The sequence below is a fragment of the Tiliqua scincoides genome, chromosome 2, assembly GCF_035046505.1.
Source record: "Tiliqua scincoides isolate rTilSci1 chromosome 2, rTilSci1.hap2, whole genome shotgun sequence".
NCBI classification, from domain to species: Eukaryota; Metazoa; Chordata; class Lepidosauria; order Squamata; family Scincidae; genus Tiliqua; species Tiliqua scincoides.
This window is the reverse complement of record NC_089822.1, coordinates 44856500-44882364: the sequence shown is the minus strand read 5'-3', so window position 1 is coordinate 44882364 and position 25865 is coordinate 44856500. Positions and strand designations below refer to the sequence as shown.

Below are 25865 nucleotides of genomic sequence, written 5' to 3'. Positions count from 1 at the left end.
ACTGCTTCATATGTTGGGGAGGCAGTCTCAGAGGCCTCCTCAAGGTATGGGAACACTTACAGCTCAATCCTATCCACACTTACCTGGGAGTAAGCCTAATTGACTATAATGTGACTTACTTCTGAGGAGACATGCATAGGATTGGTCTGTTGTTCCCTTATCTCGTGCTGCATTTCGGCTGCACTGGGGCTGGAAAGTTGGATAGGATTGGGCCCTCAGTGGGACAGAAATTTAGTAAGCAAGAGCCCAAGTATATGCCTGTTTACTCAGAAGTAAGTCCCATTACAGTCAATGGTGCTTACTCCCAGGAAAGTGTGGATCAGATTCCCACCTGAGGGCCCAATCCTATTCAACTTTCCAATGCTGGTGTAGCTGCAATGCAGCCCTGAGGCAATGGGGACGGCCTTGTGGAGGCCTCCATAACTACCTTCCCAGCATGCACCCCCCTGGAACAGCTACATCAGGGCTGGAAAGTTGGACAGGATTTGGCCCTCAGTAAGCAAGTAAAGAGTAGCAGCTACGATCATTGTATTTTCAGTACTGTTTTTGGAGCCCCATCCTATGCATGTCTACTCAGAAGTAAGTCCCATTAGAGTCAATGGGGCTTACTCCCAGGAAAGTGTGGCTAGGGTTGGGCTGTTGATTGCCTTGGCCTGAAATTCAAAGCAACTGTGGGATACACAACAGCCCTGCAGTGTAGTCCACTCTCAAAATCGTAGGCTGCAGGTGAGGTTGAGAACAGGAGGCGATGAGCTACAAAATGTGGGTGCTGCTCTTTTGGGGGGGGGACAGGGGAGGAAGCAGGCAGGTGAAGTCCTGGGCAGCTCCCACTTCCTGGGGAAGAGGCTCAGAGCTTGGAGCGCACAGGCCTGTGCATGTCTGCTCAGAGAGAGCCCCCAGGTGCGGTGGCGTAGCTGGAGGGGGCGGCGCACTCAGCCTGGCAGGGGTAGGCGAGCGGCCGCTCCCTTCGGAGCCATTCCCGGCGGGGGGGGCAAAACGGAGCCATACGGTTCTCCCAGCCCCCTGCAGCTACACCACCGCCCAGGTGTGCAAAGGGCCCCGCTCCGCGCAAGGCGTGCATGCAGGGCTGCAGCTGTCAGCTACCGGTTGCCAGTCTGGGGCAGAGGCACTCTCGCCTTTCCAGCTCTGTGCCGCCTGTCGTCACTTCCGTCAGCGCCACAAAAGTCCCGGAGTGGGGAGGGCGACGTTCTTAGGGAGAAAAGAGTCGCGGGGGGGAGAGAAGCCCCACTCCAATCTCACGCTCCCGCGGGACCGTGAACGGGCGCCCTTGGTGAGAAAGGGGAGTGTGCGGGAAGCGGTGCGGGCTTCGCGGACTAGTAGTGGAGGCGCGGTGGGAGCGGCACAGAGGTGAGCGAGCCTCGTCCTTCGCCTGCGGGCGGCGTGTCCACGCTCTTTGCGACGCCGTGCTGGCAGTGGCCGTAGGGGCCGCAGCTCGTAGGGGCGGCTCTGAACCCGCAGACACTGCCCCCCCAGCAGTAGAACCCGCAGGCACTGGCCCCACCCCCCCGGGTGGAAACGAGGACAGAAGGTGGTGCTGATGCAGCTGTAGGGGCGCCACTGGATTCTGCATGAGAAGAATCTGACTGTCAGGTTATAGCGTGTGTGTGTATGTATGTATATATACGAATGTATACATATGTTAGATACAGCTCAGGGTAGTGTGTGTGTGTGTGTATATATATAATGTGATATTATATATCACATATATGACATATAACTTATATTAGTCATATATTACATACTTACATCACACACACACACATATATGAGAAAATATAATATATCATTATAATAAGATAGATATAGATATATAATTCCTACCTTGCCAAAGCAAATGCCCAAGATGGCTTACAAAGCTTTATAACAGCGATTTTCAACCAGCGTGCTGCGAGTGGGTCCACAGATGTGCCCCAGGAAGGTTTGGGGGAAGGTTATTTATTAGCAGGACCATTGGGTGATGTGAGCCCCCTACAGGCAGCACAGGGTGTGCCTTGCCAATTGTCAAAAAACTGATGCTGTTCCTTGATCATTTTAGCACCTTGACATTGCAATGCACAATGAAAAAGGCTGAAAATAGCTGCTTTATAATGAAGTATCAAAGTATGAGTATATTCTGTACTTTATTATAAAATACAAAATATCCGGTAAAAAAGAAAAACATCAGACAGTGATTTTCAACATTTTCCCTCTCATGGCACACTGAGAAGGTGCTAAAGTTGTCAACACACACCATCAGTTTCTTTTTACCATGGACAAGGTGCACTATGCTATCAGTGAGGGGTCACATCCCTCGGCCCTACTCCCAAACTCCCTCCTCCAAACTCCCCAAATGACCCTCCCCCAAACTCCCATAGCACACCTGCAGACCATTTGCGGTACACTACTGTGCCATACCACAGTGGTTGAAAATGGCTGTGAACATCAATTTTGACATTACATATTGAAATGTAAACCAAAATGGAGCAAAATCTGACAAATATCATTGAGCCAATGGGAAACAAATTGGTCCAGGGAAGCCGTCAAGTCACAGCAGTATTTCAGAGGCACAGAGGGCTAGTATCCACTCAGCAGTCAAATGCCAGGTGAAACAGGTGTGTTTTGAGCCCTCAACAAAAAGCCAGGAGGGACGGAATAGTTCTTAGTTCCCCTGGGAGGATATTCCATAGTTGCGGTACCACTACAGAGAAGGTTTGCCTGCGAGCTGCCACTCTTCTTACTTGGGGCAGAGATGACACTTGTAGAAGAGGCCCCTCGGATGACCTAAGAGTGCGAGCTGGAATGTAGGGAAGAAGGCAGTCTTTCAGGTAGCCTGGACACAAATCATGGAGCCCCTTAAAGGTTAGAACTAGCACCTTGATTTGAGACTAGAAACAGATGGGCAGCCAGTGTAGCTACTGAAGCAGTGTTCCAGCAGAGTCATATCGTGTGGGTCCATAACCACTCGCTGCATTCTGCACTAATTATGGATTATATAATTAAAAGTTTTGAATGGAAAGTTCTCCATTATTGAATGGAATAACTATGCTACATAAATGAGTTGTTAGTTACTGAAGATAATTTAGGTCACCTGTTTTGTTGTTTTTGTTTTGTTTTTAATTTGCCCTTAAAATGGTTTCTGTGCTAGGAGAAAAGAAATAAAACTCTCCACAATTGCTTTTCCCCATTTCAGTGGGTACATCATGAAACAGGTTTATATCCATAAGGAACTGAAGATGGGTTTCTATTCAATATGTATTTTTCCCCCAGGGTTATCTTGCAATTTTTTAAATATTATCCTGCTTTTTAAAAAAAATGAAAGTCAAAGGAATTGCCTGCCAAACAGCATTAAGATAATATAGAGACTGTAAGGTGTCTTTTCAGAAAAAAGAACTGATATTTCAGCTGCACTGATTAACTTTCTGCTGGTCACAACTGGTCTGTGAACCTGTGAAGTCTCCATACATAATGCAGTGTGCCAAGCTTCTGCCTCTCCCAACTAGCTGTTGTCTGCACACCTCTTATGTGGGGCAATGGCAACTTCAGCTGTGAACGCTATGTGTTTTTATGTCCATTTGTGCGTATTCTGTATGATGAGCAAATGTGACTTTTTCATTTTGATTCTGAAAAATTTCCAAACATTTTTTAGGAAGTGCTATGAAATAATGATAATTTATGAATTGTTCTAGTATATCTGCTTTTCATGTGAAGTAGCTCTAACTTCAGTCATGTATGTTCTTCGCTTGCTTTGAAAAGTGATCATTGTTTTATATTCATTCTATTTATTCTTTGTTTTGTTTTGGTGCTCCTTTGCAAAAATCTGGCTTTTATTTCAGTTTCATCATGCTTGTCTTCATTTTTTTCTGTTGTGCTGCAGTTATTCCCTTTTAAAGTTTTAAAAGGTATATACTGCCCTTATAGTTAAAAAACCAAACTTACTTTAATTTAATGAAGTTGTCTTGTGAGCTCTGATAAAAAGGTGAGATAAAAATAAATGCTTTCCAATGAATTATAAAATGAGATTATTGTTAAATGTGATACATAAATTTAAAAATTAGAAAAAAGCTACAACTGTAAAAACAGAGCATATAATTAGCTGTGAAACAGTAATTAATTGCACAGTTTGAAATGACTACTATGACGATGAAATAATTGTCACCTTTCAAATTAATCCATGGAAGTACAGGAAATTAAGTGCAAGGAAGGAACCTTGTTGTGCTTTCCTTCCTAGCTGCTGACTTGTATGCTTTACATACAGTATTTGTGTTTCTTGACCAATGTAGTAGTCTTCATTAAAATGTGCATTTCCTTCATTTAGTTATGAATACTGTTTCCTCCAAATTAATACTCAGTAGCCCTTCGCAGTTAGCAGTGTGGTATTTGCTCCTGTAACTTGTGTAGGGTAAATTGAAGGGTTTATAATTAGGAAAACTGACAAACGCAGGTTAGAGCCAGGGTCAAAGTGGGTTATTTATTAATTTTGTTAACAGTATTTATATACCGCTTTTCAACAAAAGATCACAAAGCAGTTTACAGAGAAAAATCAAATGACTATTGGCTCCCTGTCCCAAAAGGACTCACAATCTAAAAGATGCAAAACACCAGCAGACAGCCACTAGAAAAGACACTACTGGGGTGAGGAGGGCCAGGTACTCTCCCCCTGCTAGATAAAAGAGGAACACTCATATGAAAAAGTGCCTCTTAACCAATTAGCAAGGGTTGGCAGAGAGGTTACTCTACCTGGATCCAGTGGCATCGCTAGGGAGGTGCGGGGGGGATACGGGCTGCACCGGGTGACTGCATGGGGGGTGACATGCACTGGGGGGGTGACACGCTAAAATCGTGGTGGTTAGGAGTAACCCCATCATGTTATATACAGTTAGATGCAGACTTTCGAGTGGAATGCAATGTAAAAAACCTGAGCAAAATATGTCCTTTCTATCAAAAGTTATGGCCAAAAAACTGGAGAACAAAAAATGCATGGATCCCTATGGAAAGTGAAAGTGAGCCGTATCGCGTGTTTACCCACGAGTAGGCAAACTTGCCTTAGTCCATCCGAAAGGGCAGGCTGAGAGGAATCCAACGACACCAGAATGATCCTGATCCAATGAATGCAGCCCCCAAAAGCACCTGAGAAGGAAGTCCCTTCCTCCAAGCAGACAAATGCATTGGGCCTTATGGAAAGTGAAACTAAGCCTCACGGTTGCATTTACTCACAAGTAAGCAAACGTGCCTTGGCTAGTAGTCAGGTCAGGCAAAGGGGAATATGAAGCCACCAGAATGGTCCTGATCTGATGGAGCTGGAGCTCAACAAATGCTCCAGAAGGCAGCCCCCCCCCCACTAAAAAGGATCAAAACAGAGGCTTCAGCTGATCCAAGGGGCCATAGTGACCCCTAGATATGTAGAAAAAACCCTTTCTTGCAGCAGCGGCAAGATTGTGGAGGTGTCATCGCCACCATTCAAATGTCATCCCACATTGCCACCCCTGTTAAGAGGGTAGTGGCTTGTTTCCAGTTCTCTGGGGGGTTGCACTGCCAAGGTTGGGAACCACTGCTTTAAGTTATTTGTTCACATTTATTTTTCTGTATGTATACGCTTGTTACTGGAAGCGCTTTACAGAATGCATGTACAGATTAAAGATTATGTGTGCACAGAATAAATCTATTGTTTGTACTGGGACTGTGTATAGTGGCCAGTGGCATAGCTCAGTGGTTGGGCAGAGAAGGAAGAGAGAGATGAGGGCGAAAGTGCAACAATGATAACTTTTTTTTGTATTGGCAACCTTCAGTCTCGAAAGACTATGGTATCGTGCTCTGAAAGGTGGTTCTGGCACAGCGTCTAGTGTGGCTGAAAAGGCCAACTCGGGAGTGACAATCCCTTCCACACCGGGAGCAAGTGCAGTCTGTCCCTGGTCTGTCTCCCTGGCTATGGGCCTTCCTTCTTTGCCTCTTAGTCTCAGACTGTTGGCAAAGTGTCTCTTCAAACTGGGAAAGGCCATGCTGCACAGCCTGCCTCCAAGCGGGCTGCTCAGAGGCCAGGGTTTCCCACTTGTTGAGGTCCATCCCTAAGGCCTTCAGATCCCTCTTGCAGATGTCCTTGTATCGCAGCTGTGGTCTACCTGTAGGGTGCTTTCCTTGCACAAGTTCTCCATAGAGGAGATCCTTTGGGATCTGGCCATCATCCATTCTCACGACATGACCAAGCCAACGCAGGCGTCTCTGTTTCAGCAGTGAATACATGCTAGGGATTCCAGCACGTTCCAGGACTGTGTTGTTTGGAACTTTGTCCTGCCAGGTGATGCCAAGGATGCGTCGGAGGCAGCGCATGTGGAAAGCGCTCAGTTTCCTCTCCTGTTGTGAGCGAAGAGTCCATGACTCGCTGCAGTACAGAAGTGTACTCAGGACGCAAGCTCTGTAGACCTGGATCTTGGTATGTTCCATCAGCTTCTTGTTGGACCAGACTCTCTTTGTGAGTCTGGAAAACGTGGTAGCTGCTTTACCGATGCGCTTGTTTAGCTCGGTATCGAGAGATTGAGTGTCGGAGATCGTTGAGCCAAGGTACACAAAGTCATGGACAACCTCCAGTTCATGCTCAGAGATTGTAATGCAGGGAGGTGAGTCCACATCCTGAACCATGACCTGTGTTTTCTTCAGGCTGATTGTCAGTCCAAAATCTTGGCAGGCCTTGCTAAAACGATCCATGAGCTGCTGGAGATCTTTGGCAGAGTGGGTAGTGACAGCTGCATCGTCGGCAAAGAGGAGGTCACGCAGACATTTCAGCTGGACTTTGGATTTTGCTCTCAGTCTGGAGAGGTTGAAGAGCTTTCCGTCTGATCTGGTCCGGAGATAGATGCCTTCTGTTGCAGTTCCAAAGGCCTGCTTCAGCAGGACAGCGAAGAAAATCCCAAACAAGGTTGGTGCAAGAACACAGCCCTGCTTCACTCCGCTTCGGATGTCAAAAGGGTCTGATGTGGAGCCATCGAAGACAACAGTGCCCTTCATGTCCTTGTGGAAAGATCTGATGATGCTGAGGAGCCTGGGTGGACATCCGATCTTGGGGAGAATCTTGAAGAGGCCGTCTCTGCTGACCAGGTCGAAAGCCTTTGTGAGATCTATGAAGGCTATAAAGAGTGGCTGTCGTTGTTCCCTGCATTTCTCCTGCAGTTGTCTAAGGGAGAATACCATATCAGTGGTGGACCTGTTGGCTCGGAATCCACACTGCGATTCTGGATAGACGCTCTCTGCAAGTACCTGGAGCCTCTTTAGTACAACTCGGGCAAACAGCTTTCCTACAATGCTAAGGAGAGAGATGCCGCGGTAGTTGTTGCAGTCACCCCTGTCACCTTTGTTCTTGTACAGCGTGATGATGTTTGCATCCCTCATGTCTTGAGGTACTCCACCTTCTCTCCAGCAGAGACAGAGGATTTCATGCAGCTCAGTGACGATGATCTCTTTGCAGCATTTTAGGACTTCAGCAGGGATGCTGTCTTTTCCAGGTGCCTTGCCAAAGGCAAGTGAGTCCAGGGCCACGTGAAGTTCTTCTAGGGTTGGTTCACTGTCAAGCTCTTCCAGCACAGGCAGGCACTCAATGTTGTTCAGTGCTTCTTCGGTGACTACATTTTCTCTGGAATATAGCTCAGAGTAGTGCTGCACCCAGCGTTCCATCTGCTGCGCCCAATCCTGGATGACCTCGCCTGTGGCAGACTTCAGAGGGGCAATTTTCTTCTGTGTTGGACCTAGGGCCTACTTGATACCATCATACAGCCCCTTGATGTTGCCCGTGTCAGCTGCTATCTGTATCTCGGAACAGAGCTGGAGCCAGTAGTCGTTAGCACATCTCCTGGCAGTCTGTTGGACTTTGCTGCGAGCAGTTCGGAGGACCTGCAGGTTGCGCTCACTGGGACAGGCCTTGTATGCTGCTTGAGCTCTCCTCTTTTCCTCAATGACTGGTGTCAGCTCCTCAGAGTGGGCTTCAAACCAGTCTGCCGCCTTGTTGGTCTTCTTGCCGAATATGGACAAGGCGGTGTTGTAAACGGTATTCTTGAAATGTTCCCATCTGTTGGATGCGTTTGCGTCAGCCGGGCCTGGAAGAGATTCCTCAAGCGCTTGTGCAAATTCCTCCACTTTTCTCTGATCCCGGGTCTTGCTGGTATCAATGCGAGGTCTTCCTTCCTTTTTCGTGTGATACAGTCGCTTTGTTTGCAGTTTCACTCTGCTGCACACCAGGGAGTGGTCAGTGTCGCAGGCAGCACCATGATAACTGCGTGTGACCTTGATGCTGGGAAGGCTGGAGCGTCTGGTGAGGATCAGGTCGAGCTGGTGCCAGTGCTTTGATCTTGGATGTCTCCAAGAGACTCTATGTTGGGGCTTTGTGTTGAAGAACGTGTTGCTGACACAGAGACCGTGATGACAGCAAAACTCTAGCAGGCGTTGGCCATTTTCGTTCATCCTCCCAGTGCCAAACTGACCTAAGCAAGTGGGCCATGAACTGTTATCAGCACCAACTCTAGCATTGAAATCGCCGAGGATGAACAATGGCTCTTTTACAGGGATTTTCTTGACAGTGGTGGCCAGGTCATCATAGAATTTGTCTTTGGCTTCTGCTGGAGACGACAGAGTCGGTGCATAAGCACTGATGAGAGTGATAGGTCCTGCTGATGACTGGAGCTGCAGGGACAAAATTCTTTCACTTCCCACAGTAGGTGGGATGATGGATTTCAGCAGGGTATTTCTGACCGCAAAGCCAACGCCATGTTCCCTGGTTTCGTTTGGTGGTTTTCCCTGCCAGAAAAATGAGAAATTTCTCTCCTTGACAGATCCGGAATCTGGCAGCCTAGTCTCTTGAAGGGCGACGATGTCCATCTGCAGTCTGCTCAGCTCCATGTCGATGACAGCTGTTTTGCGTGCGTCGTCTATTTCTTGCAGGTCATCAGAGAAGCCAGGTGTTATTGTCCTAACGTTCCAGGTGCCCAGCTTTAGGGCAGTAGTTTTCTGTTTTCTGTTGCATGGTGCAGAGTTGTCGATCCGCTTGTCGGTTTTCACCCTAAACCCCACGCACCCCATGAGGTTAACGGACCGTGGCGAGGCAACACCTTACTGGCTGGGGACTGCCCAGCTTAAGGCGGGCGGTAGCTGCCCAATGAGATGCAATGATCTCTCCCACCGTCGGAAGCAGCCCCTGGCATCATGCTCTACGCCAATCGAGCAAAGACTTATAACCGGTAAACTGCTGCTTCCCGTGTTGTGCCGACGCCGTATGGCGAAGTTGGAGTGTCCTCTCCAGTGCGCGAAGCCTGGGTAAAGAAGGTATGGAGGATAGGCTGTTACCCATGCAGCAAATCCCCCCTCTCCACGTCGCTGGAATGGTCCAATGGAAAGGCAGAAGCCAATACGGTTGGTTCCAGCGGCGTCGCAGGAGTTGCCAGAACGTGACTGTGTTCAGCCATGAACTGCCTAAGGGACTCCGGCTCCTGATTTTGCCTCGAGGTTGACTCCTGAAGCCTTTTCCAGAACTGGATGTAGCCACAAGGCAGTGGAGGTTTGAGGTCAGAGTTTCCTTCTCTTAGATGAGCTGCCTTCCTAGGCTGACGAGTCCCATCTACCCGGTGGCTGTTTAGTCGCCTCTTACGACATAAATGATAACTTTAAATGAAATAAATGAAATAAATGAACTTTAAATGAAATAAATAAATGATAACTTTATTGTGGTGATAATAATATAATACCGGGAAGATGAGTCAAAAATAAAAAGCAATGCAGTGCTGAAAACTGACTAAACCAGGGGTGTCAAACCCGTTTCATACAGAGGGCCGAATAGCGTTCATCATGTCTGCTGAGGACCGAAAGTGATGTCATTAGACAGAAAGTGAGGTCATTAAATATGACATAACCAAAAATAAACACTTTTTCTCACTTAGCTGCAAATGACGGAAGAGAAAACATGTAAATCTTGATCATATTTCAAGATAAGGGACAGCCTAATCTTCATGTGGACTGCACTTTCAGCAGTAACACCTCAGCATTGCTCAGAAACTGAGAGCCTGAGGGCCGAATAAAAAGCTTTCAAGGGCCGCATCCGGTCCCCCGGGCCTTATGTTTGACACCGCTGGACTAAACTTTCACACGCTCTCACAAAAGGAACATGATAGAGGAGCTAAGTATGTTGTCAATTTGACTGCACACAGGGTGGGATAATAGAAGTGACTTTGTGGGTTGATGGCTAGACTTTACCAAGCATCAAGATTACCTATCTATTCGTGCTGAGTCAGATGCAAAGCATTGAAGAAATCAAGCAACCTTCTTTTGTGACTTGATGGCCATTCCTTACTCATCCCTGCCTTAAATGGGTGCTGTTGTTGCTTTAAACCTTACCAAAGGTGCAGTAGCAAGTTCTGTAGGTCAGTGGCTCAATTAGTGAAGGTTCCTTGATTGAGTTTATCCATGGAAGTGGAGTCTGTGAGGGCAGTTAAGGTGGCAACCCTTCTTTTGCACTGCTAACTACTTCAAGTCAGAGGGTGGGTATTTGTTCTAACAAATTGAAAGTATGCCCCTCCTCTTAGCCTGTCAGTCCAACTCCAAAATTACTGACCTGGGTCACGCTTTCATGGCAGCCAACCAACCAGCATCATGCCCATGTGTATTGCATATCATACATCTAAATAAAAGACATAAAAAGATCAGGCAACAGAGGTTTGCAGATCTTGTGAGATTTCCTGGAGCCCATCAGTGTTATAGAACAAACTACCTTCACAGTAGTGAGCAGCTGGCCCAGACCCTCCTCTAAAAGATAGAAAGTTTATCTAAGTAACTCTGAAACAGTGGATACCCTTTCCCCAAAATGTGTGCACTTGCACACTTTTTTTTGGTCCCTGGTTCATGGGCCCCCCTAAGCCCACTCATGTACCATAGATTAAAGTCATTTTTGCCCAACATTGCATATATGCAACAGGGATCAAATGTGTACATCTGTGGGCTGGGCAGAAATGGGTTAATGAGAGATGTTTGATCGATTCAAGGTGGAAGGAAGAGCCACGATACTCTGGAACTTCCCTCTGTTAGATTTGGTATGTGTTCATAAGGCAGATTTAGATGCATGTCCATTACAGTTCTTGTTAAACGCTTTATGATTGAGTCTCTGTAGGAGAGCCTTCAAGTTCTTGGGACTTGCAGTACAGTACATAAACATTTTCTTGTGAATGTTACCTATTGTGAATATACAGGTACAATCTTTCTGTATGTTGCATCAAAGTAGATATTATACCACTCTTTTGTATATACTAAAATGTAAATTTAGGAGCTTTTTTTTTTTTGAAGTTACAAACCTGAATTAACACATTTCTGTCCAACCCACAGGTGTACACATTTGATCACTGTTGCATATATGCACCATTGGGAACAAGCCTAGCATAGATCCAGCATCATTTGCTTAAGATTAAATTATCAGTTTGTTCTGGTTCATATGAAGCTGCCTCCTTCTAGGACAGTTTGTCTTAGTCAATAGGTCAGTATTGACTATGCTGACTGACCGTAGTTCTCCCAGGCTTCAGATGGAGGTCTTTCCTAGCTGTTCTTGGAAATGCCAGGAATATCTGGTACTTAGTGAATTTAAAGCAGGTGCTATGCAAAGGAAGTGGTATGGTCCCTTCCTTATGCTCAGTGCTCACAGCATTAAATACTAAACTGTAGGTTCAGAGAATCTGAGTCCAACATAAGCTCCTGTTTTGCTGCGGTATACTGCAGCATTCAGCCACTTTAAAATATCTCAAATCTTTGCATTTAACATCACATACAGCAGCACTGCTCAGTGCATAGTCTGAGTTTCATAATAATAGTTTGAGTTGGAATTCATTATATGTTTTTGTTTAATTGCATCCTGCACTGCCTGAAACTTTATATAACTTAAATTTATATAACATACAGGTTGAGCCTCATTATTTGCGTGTCCGTTCCACTCACATGGATGGCAAAAAAACACACTATAGCAAATCAATTTAAAAAACAAAGTTTCTTTTCTCCTGTGATTTAAAAACAACCTTACTGACTTTTGTGATGTAAGATAAGAGTCATTAAGAAGACAATCCATCAATCAGTCATCCTCCAAGCGCTTCACTCAGTCCCACCCTTCACCAATGAAAAGTGATCACCTTTCTTTCAAGTGCTAAGGGGGAAGGGAGGGGTCCACTGGAGAGAGAAGGATTGATGGATTGTCAGCCAGCTGCCCCTCTCTCTCATTAAGGAGGCTATTGTTAAAAGACTGTTCAGTTTTTTAAACTGATTTTAAAGGGATGCATTTTTCCCCTTCTCCAGGGATCAATGCATTCCTTCTCATTTGCAGGGGCTATTTGTGTTGAGTCAAAAATCCATCCGTGTATAAAAAATCCGTGTATAAATAGGCTGGACCTGTATATGATAATCTGAAAGCACTTGTTCTTGTCTGCTACCATGACAAAACAGTATGACAACTCAAACTGTAATTGCTTGCTGTGTTGTGCTGGGTCATGCTTTTAAAATGAACTTTGAACAAAGTTGAAGGATGCAAGGCAAAATGTTTAGCCACATAAAAAAACAAATTGTGCACACTGCATCTCTTTCGAAAACTCAGCTCTGGGAGCTGTTGAAAGTTTGACTGCAGGACAGGACTTTCCCAGTTCAGCTTTCATCTATGCTATGAATTCCCATCATGCAAGCCACTCCCTCTCAGCTTCAGCTGTTGGGCTGCAGTGTGGGGATAATAAGGCATACCTCACAGGACTTGTAAGGGTTCCATCAAGCTAATATATGTGAAACACACTCAGAATGATGCATAGTAATATGCATTATGTGGTCATTGAAACTTGAAAAATGCTCTCTAATAATACCTCTATTCTTATTCACCAACCATGTGAGATGTGTCACTGTGGCTTCAACTAGTGAGACACCCATACGTATTTTTCCTGGGTATGAAAATATGGCCCTAAAGACGGGCTGTAGCTGAATGGGTAGACAGCCTCCATTTCCCTATTCCCAGCTGGTGGTGCTTCACTTTTTGATCCTGCTTCCTCAAATTCTCCCTCTCTTTCCTAGGTTATGTGCTTTACCTAGTTTCTTATTTGCTCTCTGGGCATAATTATACAATTTCATTTTTTATGGATGTATTGAAATCTTTCCAACAGTCTTTTATTGCTAGGTGGCATTTTCGATCTGCTACATGGCGTTGCCCTTCTTGCTAGGTAGAGTGGGACATTTCTAAATGAGCAAATGGAGAAAGCACTAGTATGGTGGCTGCTGCTATGTTTGGAGGGAGATAAATCCTCCTCCCACCATGGTACCCTTCACCAGGAAATCTAAGCAGCTGGCAAGCATGCTTCTCTGGAAGGAAAAACACATTGGCTGACTGATTAGCATTCTGTGTACCATGGAAGAGGGGGATAAGCAGTTGTGCCTGATGTGGCCACTGGGCCCCATCTTCTCCATACCCAGCTCTTAGAAAGCTAATAGGGCACCAGGGGGGAGGCACACAACAGAGTGACATGAGAGTCTCTGCAAAGGGCTTTGCCCAGGAACTCCTCTCTAATTGGACACTGACCCTTACTGTTAATATTAAACATGATCTAAGATGGCACTGCAGATGACAAATTTGCAGGGTTGGGAGGATTCAGTTAAGCTCTTCTATCCATATTGGAAGCGGACTCTCTTGACAAGGTTGCTAACTTTATCTCTGGGGCATTGGCAGGACAGAATTCTGTCACTTTATGGTGAGCGGGGTGGTGGGGTAATGGATGATTATGACTGTTGTACTTAATTTTTGTCTGCTTGTTCGTTGTGTTTTCTTATTACATTTCATTTATCTTTGCCAATAAAGGTTTTATGTATATATGTATGTTTTTTCTCTTATAGTTAATTTTGCATATATGTGCACTTTAACATGAATAGTAATGTAATTTATGATTATTTTTTCTGAACAGCAATGGTCCGTAGCGGCAAGAATGGCGGGCTTCATCTGAAACAGATTTCATATTACAAACAGACAGGTGGCTATCACCCTACTACATTAGCAAGTGAAAGGAGTGGAATAAGAAGAGCAGCCAAAAAGTTTGTTTTCAAAGGTAAAATCATGACCTTGGGACTTTATGGCACTACAGTGTGCTTTGCTTAACAGCTTATAATGCCATGTTCACACATGGTCACCCAGTATTGGTTCAGCTGATGCTTGACGTATGCAAAATCTTAGAGACATCTTTGTACATTTGCAAAATAAAATTGGTTGATGTTCTCTTCCAAAGAGAATAGATTCTACATTTGGAAAACTAATTATTTTTCAAACACACTAAGGCTTTCGTGGCTGGATGAGTCTAAAATATAATTAGAAATTTTGTGAGTGTCTTCAAGCCATGGATTAAAACACATTGTGGGACCTAGTTCCAATGCTTTATTTTCAAATTGGAAAGCAGTTAATTTTTCCCCACACAATTTCTAAAATTGCTAATATTATACATTTAAATACGTCATTCTGATTCAAGTAAAATTTGATACTTTTGGCAAGGAACCGTGTTCTAGCACGAACAGATAAAAATTTTAGATTAATGTGGGTAATATCACTTCTGGAGGACAGAGAAGAGTTACAGGTAGCTCTTAGTGGCCCAGAAATCCCCCCAGAAATCAGTGGGCTTAAAACACTTGACTCTGTGCAGAACTGTGGTCCATTTTTCAAATATAATTAATCAGCATGATAATTATAAACTTGCCCTTCTTTTGAAATAATAAAATCTGAGTTTTTAAAATCCAAATTCTACCAGTGTAAAATTCTGCTACAAATAATCCTTCCCACAGTACTAGGCAGTAAACTGAATTTAATATTTCTGTTTCAGAATAAATTTGTCCTGTCTGCCTTGAGCAGGTATGCTGATCTTGAACAATCCAAACTGCTCTAAATAGTGTGAAATGACACCATTTATTTAAATGTTTCCTTTTAGACAATAAACTGTTCTATGTGGGAAAGGACAGGAGGCAAATGCGCCTGGTAATTGTTTCTGATGAAGAGAAGAGAAAAGTCTTAGAAAAATGTCATGAAAATCCTGCAGGCACTCATCATGGCATATCGAGGACACTGACCCTGGTTGAATCTCAGTATTATTGGACATCAGTGACCAACGATGTGAAACAGTGGGTATGAGCAAAGTGACATAATCTTTTGTCTGTGCTAAATGAGATCTCCTCTGTGATAGTATTAGCTAGCTATGTAAATTTAAATTTTTCTTTGCATGATTTGATATTCATATCAAATAAAGATGGAGAGCATTTTTTTTTTTTGCATGGATAAACAGATGTTTTTTTCTCAGTGGGTGGAAGGTACAAGGAACAAAGTGAACACCTGACTTCCTGAACAAGTAAGTAAGTGCAAGGATGTCTTATGCTGGAGACTGCACTGGCATGATGTAAAAAAAAAAGTGATTTTTAAAATATTGACTTTGAAGTGGTATGGCCAGCAATATTGTCAACAGGTAGACCAACAGCTACCTGGAATATTGTGTTTCTGTGTAGACCAGGGGCTCCCAAACTGTGGGTTGTGACCCAGTTTTTGATAGGACATGTAGTACTGAGCAGAGCCTCCAATGAAAACAGGGGAGATGGAAATATCAGATAACAAATTGCCTCAAGCCCTTAGGTTATTAAAAATCAGATAGCTTCTAATTGCCCTGCAAAGAGCTGAGCTCCTGCAATTTGTGCCAGGTACTTTCCCAGAAAGTTCAGAATGTCCTACCTTTATCAGGAACAGGAATTCATCTAGTAAGTAAAATTCTCGTTTTTGCAAGCTTGTGTAAATATAGGGAGATAAAGTGGGATGGACGTAGTTGATGCCCCCCTAATAAAGAATTTAAAAAAAAAAAACTCCCAATGATTTGTGTTTTTTATTTTTGGAGGGACACATGGGAAAGGAAGGAGAATTCGTTAAAGTTCATTAGGGCTGCCTCATTACAGGAAATGGATCAAGATTTTTGTAAATAAATAAAAATATTATTCCTTTCTAGATCTTCTTTCTTTTTCAGTCTCATAAACTTAGGTGGGTCCTCTATAGTGTTGTTTTAAAAAGTGGGTTCTGGTGCTAAAAAGTTTGTAGACTGTTTAGAATGGAGCACCAGCCCTGCCTGCAGAGGCTGTAGATCCACTGACTGATTCTGTACACAGACATCCTTTTTTGGGTGTCATCGTGCTCCCTATGATATGTCAAGCAGGCATGGTGAATAAAGCAGTTCATATACAATGTTTGAGCCTACTATTTGTACCTGTAGCTGCATCCCTACTCTTTCGAGTAAGTTGATAGTGTGTAACTGTGACTGAATAACTTGTTCAGAACAGAGTGCTAAAGTGGCATAATGCCTGCCAACCAACAGTCTCCTTTGTGTTAGCCTGAGGGGCTTGATAGGATGTCAAGGTGATATATGCTGGAGTTATTCTGGCTGAGCTAATCTTTAACAGCTGTGTTGGTCCTTTATCTGCTTTCAACAGATAAATGAAAGCTTCCCTTGATGGTGGGACTAGACCAATGCCTAGTGGGACACTGCTAGTTGAATTTTTTTTTTGTTTACTATAATTCTAGCTAAGGATCTGCTGGATATTTATAGCTACTAGTCATTATACTTTCAATTTAAGACACCATACATGCTGCTGGAGTCTTAAGTCTCTGTTTAGAATAATAGAGTGTACTGGAATATCTTTTTGCCAATATTAATAATACAAAATGAATGTAATACTGATACAAATTAATGTTAACACCTGTTTTCATGCCTTTTGTCCCAGGTGTATGCTTGCCAGCACTGCCAGGTAGCAAAGAATACAACTGTCGTGGCCCCCAAATGTCATGCCATTAAGGCAGAGGAGCCCTGGACTGTAGTTACTATAGATCTAATGGGGCCTTTTGATGCTACCGATAGAAACCATGTATATGTCATCCTCCTGACAGATGTCTTCACCAAGTGGGTTGTGGTTTTGCCACTGTATGACCTTTCAGCAGCTGAAGTGGCTAGGGCAATTGTCAACACATCTTTCTCATATGGACCACCTCAGAAAATAGCTATAGATCAGGGAGAAGAGTTTGTTCATCAGGTAAGGCAGGCAGTAGAGTTTTCCTGGGGAAAAGTGTGCTTAATAATTTTGGATTGGGGGGAGGGGGAAAGCCATAGGGATACTATCCAGATATGTTTTCAAAATGCCTTTTTTTGAGTGAGTGAGTAAAGTAAGTAATTTTGTACTTTGTATCTCAAAAGGGAGATTCAGTGGAGCGGTGGGGGGGGGGGAGGTGGCGAATGGGTCCAGACACCTTTACACTGTTTAAAGTCTCAATTTTTAACCTTTCCCATCTCATGGCACATTGACAAGGTGCTAAACTTCTCAAGGCACACCATCAGTTTTCTGACAATTCTCAAGGCACACCATGCTGCTGGGGGGGGGGGCTCACATCCCCAATGAACCTACTAATATATGAGCCTCCCCCAAATACTCATGGCACACCTTCGGACCATTTGCAGCACACCAATTGCTGCGGCACACTGGTTGAAAATCGCTGGTTTAAAGCATCAGCTTTTCTAGATTTAAATCTACTTTATTGGTTACAAAAATGAAATCTAATCTAATCATCATTGTAGATCTTTCTGTACTTTAGAGAAACTCTTTTTTCAAGGGATTATAGATAACACCAAAAACATATCAACACAGGAGCCCCAGGAAGGAAGGACTAGAGGAGGGAGAATGGTATAAGGGCTGACAACTACAGAAGCCTCTTGGAAGCATTCCTAGTGGTTCTTCAGTGAAGCTGACAGTACCCCCAGTGAAACTGACACCTAAACCAATAAGACATTCTAATATCTGGAAAATTGTGATGTCCAACAGCTCATTGAGTCTGGAGATACCAGATATTGCAACTTTTGCTGCATTTGGAATCTCCATACATGCTTTATCCTTTTTCTGTCCAAAAGAGCAGAATTGGTTCACTACTATGCTTATGTTAACTTTACATGTTTGAATAGTTCAAAAGATCTCAGAAGACCTATGTGTGAATTACCAGAGACACTCACCCATAAGGCAATCACAGATAAGTTGAGGGTAGGTCTGCAGCCAAAAATATGGAATATTCCATGACCCTTGGATAGGTCAGAGGTAAAACTTAGGGAATGATGCTTGTGAGGAGGAGCTGCAACTTGCCCTGGAGCCTGATTGAAAGGGGGGAAAGAATCCGAGCCACACCACTGTTTCTGTAGTACTGTGTGCCACTTCTCCTGGCTCCCAGAACACACCTGAACAGCCCTGACTGTCTCACAGGACGAGGAGACAATCTAAGCTTGATTTATTGATAGAAATTTCTCACCTTATAGGCGAGTATCTGTGGTAGTTACTGCAGCACTTACCGCAAGTCTATGGCATCACCGTGACTCTGTGTCAAACCAACAGAACTGTCACAAGAATTATTCATGTTCATGCTGTATAGTTTTACTACTTATACAGTACTAGAGGGGGAATAATAATAATAATTTCAGTTGTTGAAACTTCCTAGGAGTGCACACTTCTGTCCATTATCTGTATGAATGGACATTTGCGTTAATAGGTGTAGTTGAACAAAGTGCTTTTTTAGAGTTATGAAAATATTTTTAAAAGTATAAAAAAGTAATAAATAGTGGTAACTCTTGATTTGCACTGACTTATTTTACTCATTTTTGAAACAACGTAATTGAAAAATTAATACCAATAGTTTGATTTGCACAGACTTGTATTTAAAATAACATGGTTTGGTGCTGGGAGAACCTTTTGACTTGTTTTTAAATGAGTCTCCTCTTCCCGCACTGTGCCTCTAAATCATGAACCCTTACATGCTCCTACTTGGAAGGACTTCACTCAGCTCTCCAGACTTTGGTTGCAGCATCGCATCTCTCTGCCACTTGTGAGTTTTTTCCCTCCAGTCCTGGCTGGCAGGAAGGCAGGCTGGAATGGATATACCTTTCTAGAATGGACTCTGCCTTGAATCGGAGGCAGACAGAGTCCATGCCTGCCAGCCAGCCAGCAAGATGACATTGGAAACAAAAACTCACAGAAATAGAATGACGTGGCAAAGCCAGACCTAGCCGCCAGAGATCATGATAGCTTTGTGAAGTGTCTTCAGGATTCAAGTAAGAGCATGGGAGGTTTCAGAGCTTTAAGGAGGAGTGGGAGGAAGAGGAGCTGGGAGCAGGAGACTCATTCTTGAGGCATAAGAATACATACAAAAAGTCATCCCCCCACACACCAAAACTGATTGTTTGAGCTAGTGAGCCATTGTCATCAGGGACCTCTTTCTGTAAGTGCTGTTCGTTAAAGTGAGCATTCACAGACTGTTACCTTAACCCATGTTGATTCCATGATTCTCTATGGGAAAGCCACTCTTCATTTGTGCGTTTTTGATATATGCAAGGTTGAGATTTAACTGCTGCAAAAATCGAGAGCTGCCTGTAGTGACTATTAAATACATGCCTTAAGAATCAGGTATACAAGAATTATAACTGCATATAAGCTTCTATAGGGCACTTTTGTGTTAATAAAATATTGGTTATATCAGTTATAGCTTGTGTGTTTAATAATAATAATAATAATAATAATAATAATAGCAGTGCAAAAGGCAGCTTTAAGTTGCCATAGTAAAAAAAATAGCTGATATCAAGATCGTTTTGTTTTGTTTGTAAAGGTCAACTGTGAGCTGTTTGAACTCTTTGGGACAAGAGAATTAATAATATCATATTCTCAAACTGATCGTGCAAATGAAATTGGTGAGACAATCAGATCGTTCCTTCTCAATTACTGCATGGAACATGCAAAAGACTGGGATGATCACTTGCCAGCTATTGCATATGCTTTCAACTTGATTCATTCGGTATGTATGAGGAAGGGTGGTATTAGAAGGCATCAGAATGTCCACACTCATCTTGGAACTCCACCAGAACAGGTTGACCCCAAACTGTCAGCACCAGTAGTAACTCCTCATGTCATATCAGAGAGTGAGTGGGGTGTCATTGCCCTATAGCCTAATCAAGTGCTGACACTGCCTGGGCACCATTGTGTGAATAGAAGATGAGCATTCTGTAGTTTCAAGAGTGTCATAACTACAAAGCATGTGTTTTTAACCTTTTGAAATAGGAAACAGAGCAGAACACACCATTTTTCCAAATGTTTAATCGGAATCCGTATATGCCTTCAACTCTGAATGTGATTCAAAAAGGAAAAGATGACAGCATGTTCACCAGAATTCTGATTGCAATTAAACAAGCTGAGACTACACTGCAGAAAAGGACATCTTCAAGTTGCCAGGTAAACAGTTCTCAGAAAAAAGGCTGTAGACTGTTACAAGTTCCAGTGAATATTTATAATGGATTGAAAGAGGATCTTTGCATTGTATCTATATATCAGAGTAACACTGTTTCTTCAGTGTGAATTTTGCAGGTATTCTTTGCATCTACGTTTGCTTTTTTATTCACTCTCTAAGCTTTTAGAGATAAAGAGGACTGAATGCTTCTCAAAAATAGAAACAATGTGTTGGAATAATGTTTCTCTCAGCCTCCCAAATATATGAGCAAAGGTTCATTTGCTTATAGTTTAAGGGTGTTGGATTATTCAACACAACACCAGATTTGCTTCTTAGGAAGATTAATCATGCAAATGAACATAGAGACAAACTTGAGAACTTATAAGCGAGGTCTGAGTGAATTTATTTGGAGTACTTCATTTTGAATATAGGATAATCGGCCATGTTCAGTATACGTAGAGAGAGAGAGCACCCATACTATCATAAGCAAACAGTTCTATTTTTCAGTTCACACAACAGTTTGCTTCATGGGTCATAAAATGAATAACACCACCTGTTCAACTACAGCAGCCTTGCAAATGAACACAGAGACCTATTGTCTCTAGTTTCAAACTTCTAGATGTCTGTTAGGTAGCTGGCTTTTACAATCAGCCATAGATTATGACAACCTAGGTAGCAGGTCAGATTTATAATGTGATAGGCTGACATTATGCAAGATACATATGTAGGTACACAAGGTACACATGTTCCAATGGGCCTTGGTATTCAACTATCATTTTCTAAGACTAAAGTGGTGGTGTTAACTCAGGTTTATCTAGATTAATTGACACATGAAATCATTTGTTTAACTTTCAATTTGTGATTAGTTTAATGGCATTTGAGCATTTTTAAAAATCTTTTCTTCTTTTTAAAACTTATCTTTTTACCACTGCAAATATTTAATTTTATAAAAGGCTCAGGTGCCTATGGTTGGATCTCCCATCTCTTCCTCATTCCAAAGGAGAAGCTCCATATCATGAGGGCTTAGATAGGTATTCTTTGTCAAGATGTCCTGGCTCAAATAGCACATGTTCTGTCATTTTGACTCCCTTTGTCGGGGTAAGGTGGATACATGGAACCCCCAAGTCCATAGGGGTGAGTGGGGATAGTGTAGGTAATAGCGTAGAGTGGGGAAAGGCAGTATATAAATAGCAGTATTATTATTATTATTATTATTATTATTATTATTATTATTATTATTATTATCCAAGTGACCTGGTAAGCCATGAGGGCTCCTCGATCTGCTTTGGCAGGTCCTGTCCACTGCTAGAGACATGCCCACATAAAACCTTGGGTTCTCCGGCCCAGAAGACATTTTCACCTTACCCCGTCCATCACTTCCTGACACTGGGAGAGGCTTGCCTGACAGGGTGCACTCAGTCCTTTATATCCTGGCCTCTGGAGTGGTGTGGGGTGAGTCCACCCTGGGTCAAGCCATTCCCTTGTGAGAGTTGGGGATCTTTCCTCTTCCTTCTTTTTCTGTTCCATTTCTGCCCTTAACCTGTATCTTGTATTTTGCACTTTTTCTCCCTCCTCTTTCACACTTCTGAGCTCTCTTCTCTTCCCAGTCTTCTTCCTTGGTCCTCTATGGTCTTTCTTTTCCTTCTTCCTTTTCCCCTCTTGGGCCCCATCAGCCCTTTGTGAAGGGCTGGATGGAGGTCCAATGCCATTTGGCTTATAGAAAGTGGATGCTTTAAAAAAAGTACAGCATTCTGCAGAACTGCACAATCTTAGATCAACAGCTGTGGTGAATGTTGTTTTTCTTCTTAGAACCTGAAAAATATGCCAGTGGAACAGCAGAGTGGGAACAAAGTACATGAGAAGAAAAAGTCAAAGCAGTTGAATCCGTTTCTCCTTAAAGTTGGGCATGAAGTTCTTAGACAAAAGAAAAACTGGTGGAAAGATGGCCATTTCCAATCAGAATGGGTTGGTCCTTGTATTATAGACTACATCACAGATAATGACTGTGCAATATTAAGAGATGTCTCAGGTTTAAGACTCAAAAGACCCATCAAAATATCTCATCTTAAACCATATATTAGAGGATCACATGAACAAGGTGAATGCCGTTTCTGATTCTACAAAATGAATTTATTTTTCTCTTGTCAAAGAAAGGAATAGAAAGTGAAGAACCATGGATAAAATCGCAATTTGATGTTCCCTAGTCTTGTGTCTCTGTACTGCCCTAAGCTGCAGTTGCTCCTTTCAAGTGTAGATACATGCTAGGAAATATTGGGGGGGGGGGAAATGAGTGAGCTGATCTAGCTTCAGAAATCAAGGTTTCATTGCCCTTCAAACCTGGAGGCCCTTTTCCAAATATACAGAGCTACATTAGTTATCTGTCTATCCCTGTTTCAAGTGTTCTGACTTGCAGAACACCTACTGTACTAACAGGGGGAGTGTGCTGTGATTTAAGAAAAGAAAAGATTTAAGAAAAGTACACCACTAATCGTCCCAGTGACTTTGAGAAAAGTATTCTGCTCTTACTGCCCCCAAAAGGATGCACATGGAGAAAAGAACTAAAAACAAGCAAAATGATTTTCTGAAATCTCTCACGTAATCATAGGTATGTGTTGTTTCCTGATGGAAATAACTTGTTGCTTTTAACTTAACACTGGAGACTGAACTGAAATAAGAAAATAAAACATAAAAACACAAGAAGAGCCCCGCTGGATCAGGCCAAAGGCCCATCTAGTTCAGCTTCCTGTATCTCACAGTGGCCCACCTGATGCCTCAGGGAGCACGCAAGTCAATAAGAGACCTGCATCCTGTTGCCACTCCCTTGCACATGGCATTCTGAGGTAAACTGCTAATTTACTTACAGCCCCTATTTCCAACAGTGCTGTGTATCTCACACCACGCAGAAGCTGTTCAAGTTTAAAAGAAACTTGCAAGAAAATCCTCATCTTTGGATTTTACAGGCTGCAAATTCTTGTGGCTCCATAACAGGCCCTCTTTTTCCTTCTTCTTTTGCTTAGCATCTGCCCAATGAAAAGTCCTGTAGGAGTCTAGACTTTGCTGTTTTTTATTTTGTTATTATTTTAGTTGGTTCCAATTAAGACATTAATCTACTATTATTCAAATAGGTTTTTATTACAGTGTAGCTGCTTGTACAATGAAGGGAATAATAATCTTCTTGATGAAACTTTGTGTGTATAGTTTTTGTATTGTTTTATATAATCATCGGAGGCAATGTGAATTCTTGCTCAGTTCAAAATGGGATTTTGGAATATTTCTGACTTAAACAAATTCTGCCTAATCTGGTTAGTGAATAAGGAGTAGTTGAATTATTTTGATATTGTTTAAAGCACCTGTACAGAGTACTTTTCTCCTCAAATATTTCGTTCATTTGTTCAGAGGATGAATATCCTCTATGACGTCAATAAACATTCTGGAGATTGCTTTTCTTTTTTGGTCCTAGAAGAGGGAAGGTAATTGAAATATTTAATTTCCATCTCCAATCTAGGCGAGATAAGATCAGCAATTTCATTTTCTTCAGTGCCGTTTCATTTCCTTTAAACTACCATTGAATCACAGAGGATGTTTAGAATGGAGCCAACAGCTGTGTAATTTGAAGATCTGAATCACAGAATAAGAATTACTTGTATTTTGAAGGCAATGCATCAGTTAACTGTATCTTGCTTTTAAAAAGAACCTCTTGTTTAGAAAGCTAAATGTAGGCTTTTACATTTGGATAACATATAGCCCAATTCTATCCATTACTCCCCCTCCCCTGCCCATACAGTGATGTAAAAAAGTAACCAATGAATCTTGGGGGAGGGGCGGTCCAAGAGGTCTCTTCTAGGTAAGGGAAGAATTCTGCCCTACCCCCTCCCCACCCCCATTCCGCCATCCCACCACCCTCTCCTGCTGACTTACCTGCTCCAGTGAGTGATGGGAGAAGCAGGTGGGGAGGTGCACGCGGTGATGGAGCACCTTATGTGACTTGCAGTCACTGCTTTATGGCAGTTGGTGCCAGTGCAGGAGGTGCGCCACCATTAGGCGGCCGCTTAGGATTGTACTCCTAGCTGTACCAATTCCACTACAACCAAATAGCCCTATTAACTAATGCTAACTAGTATGCAAAGGCCTGTGGAATATGTAGAAAGAAAAAAAAGGAGAAGAAGTGAATGTTTATATATAATCTATATATTGATATTATAATAATAATAATAAGCATTCAGTGTAAAGCAGACCTGGCACAGCATAAGCCTTCAGCAAAGTTGCAGCCTCCTCCTTGATTATTTGGGCTCTCTGGTGGGGGGCTTCCTCCTACCCATTGTTTGTAACTCTTTCTCATCTCTTTGTGGGAATGTTCAAGGCCTGCTAAAATATCTTCGTAAAGTAGGGAAGAGATGAAAGTAGGCTGATGTTACTACATCTCTATGATTTCCCTCTCCTGCATTCATTCAGAGGTATAAGGTGGAGTTGGCTCCCCATTTTCCATCCAATTAACTTTCTTGTCTGCATACTAGGTAAGCAGACAGTAACTCTCCTTTCTACTAAAGTTCCAAGTTGGGTTAAAATGACAATTAATCAAGATGCATTTGCCTATTTCAGACAGCAGCTACATTTGGCAAAGTGCTATTGTGGTTGACCATGACTATGTTGGTTCATCTGAATCATCCACTGAGAAGAGTCTACAAGAGATCTTCCCTGCAAAAGGATCTCCTATGCCTGCCCCTAATGATGCCCTGCTGAAAAAGGATCACATATTTCTGGAATGTAAAAGTAGTCCTCAGTCAGAATTTACAAATCCAGACTCTGCTGAGTCGGTTACTATGAATCCAGAGCACTGGCCTGCAGCTTACTGGACTCTCCAAAATAAGATGGAGGTTACTTAAATACAGGAAAGCTTCATCTAATGATGCTGAACTCTAACTAGCCCGTTTCCATTTCTAAGACTGAATGCATTGAACTGTTTCAGGTTCAGCTAAGTGACTACTTGTAAAACAATGGCCTTGTTGTTGAACACTTTACAATAATACATGCCTTTATAAGCCACACATCATGGGTATAAAAAAGCTATGGTGAACCCTATAAAGCAATAGTTCTCAAACTGTTGGGTCACAACCCACCAGTTTGTGTAACGCTTCCCCGTCCCTTTAAGGGGTGGGGGAAGGGGAGGGAGGCAGCCATGTGTTTCCAAAGATTGCATTGCTAAGGGGAGTGAGGGGGGGGTGTGCTTTGCACTTACTTTGAATGATGTAGTGCTGCAGCAGGCTGCAGGAGGTGCGGGGAACCCTGCGCAGCCCTCCACAGCGCTCCCCGAGGCTTGGAATGTTCACTAATAGCAGGAGCAAAGCACTGCAGGAGATGCTTTGCGCATGCTTTTAGTGAACATTCCAAGCCTCAGGGAGTGCTGCAGAGGGCTGCACAGGGCTTCCCGCACCTCCTGCAGCCTCTAGCAGCCCTACATTATTCAAAGTAAGTGCAAAGCAACCCCCTTTAGCAATGCAATCCTGGGGATCATGCACTGGCCTAGCCCCTCCCCCACAAGAACTTACTGTGGGAGTAAAACTCCCTC

General features: G+C 43.1%; 1 protein-coding gene across 3 annotated transcripts; it reads left to right on the top strand.

Moving 5' to 3' along the window:
• Positions 1-1194: 1194 nt before the first annotated feature.
• On the top strand, positions 1195-25466 carry GIN1 (gypsy retrotransposon integrase 1). Of its 3 annotated transcripts, none has more exons than XM_066614805.1 (8): positions 1195-1291; positions 13941-14081; positions 14949-15142; positions 16774-17079; positions 19685-19870; positions 20134-20304; positions 22109-22397; positions 24899-25466. In XM_066614805.1, exons 2-8 carry the CDS (start codon positions 13943-13945, stop codon positions 25180-25182), a joined length of 1569 nt encoding a protein of 522 aa, XP_066470902.1. In that variant the 5' UTR covers positions 1195-1291; positions 13941-13942; the 3' UTR covers positions 25183-25466. The 3 variants fall into 3 exon arrangements, with proteins under 3 accessions (XP_066470902.1, XP_066470901.1, XP_066470903.1); XM_066614804.1 differs by having other exon boundaries at positions 1195-1368; XM_066614806.1 differs by having other exon boundaries at positions 1195-1368; positions 22109-22264; positions 24899-25128.
• Positions 25467-25865: the final 399 nt, after the last annotated feature.

Bases quoted from the DNA above. Each gene is read 5' to 3' on its own strand.
- GIN1 (XM_066614805.1), top strand. From the start codon at position 13,943: ATGGTCCGTAGCGGCAAGAATGGCGGGCTTCATCTGAAACAGATTTCA. The intron at 19,871-20,133 runs GTATGTATGAGG...CTTTTGAAATAG, and splicing joins CTTTCAACTTGATTCATTCG to GAAACAGAGCAGAACACACC. The intron at 20,305-22,108 runs GTAAACAGTTCT...TTTTCTTCTTAG, and splicing joins GGACATCTTCAAGTTGCCAG to AACCTGAAAAATATGCCAGT.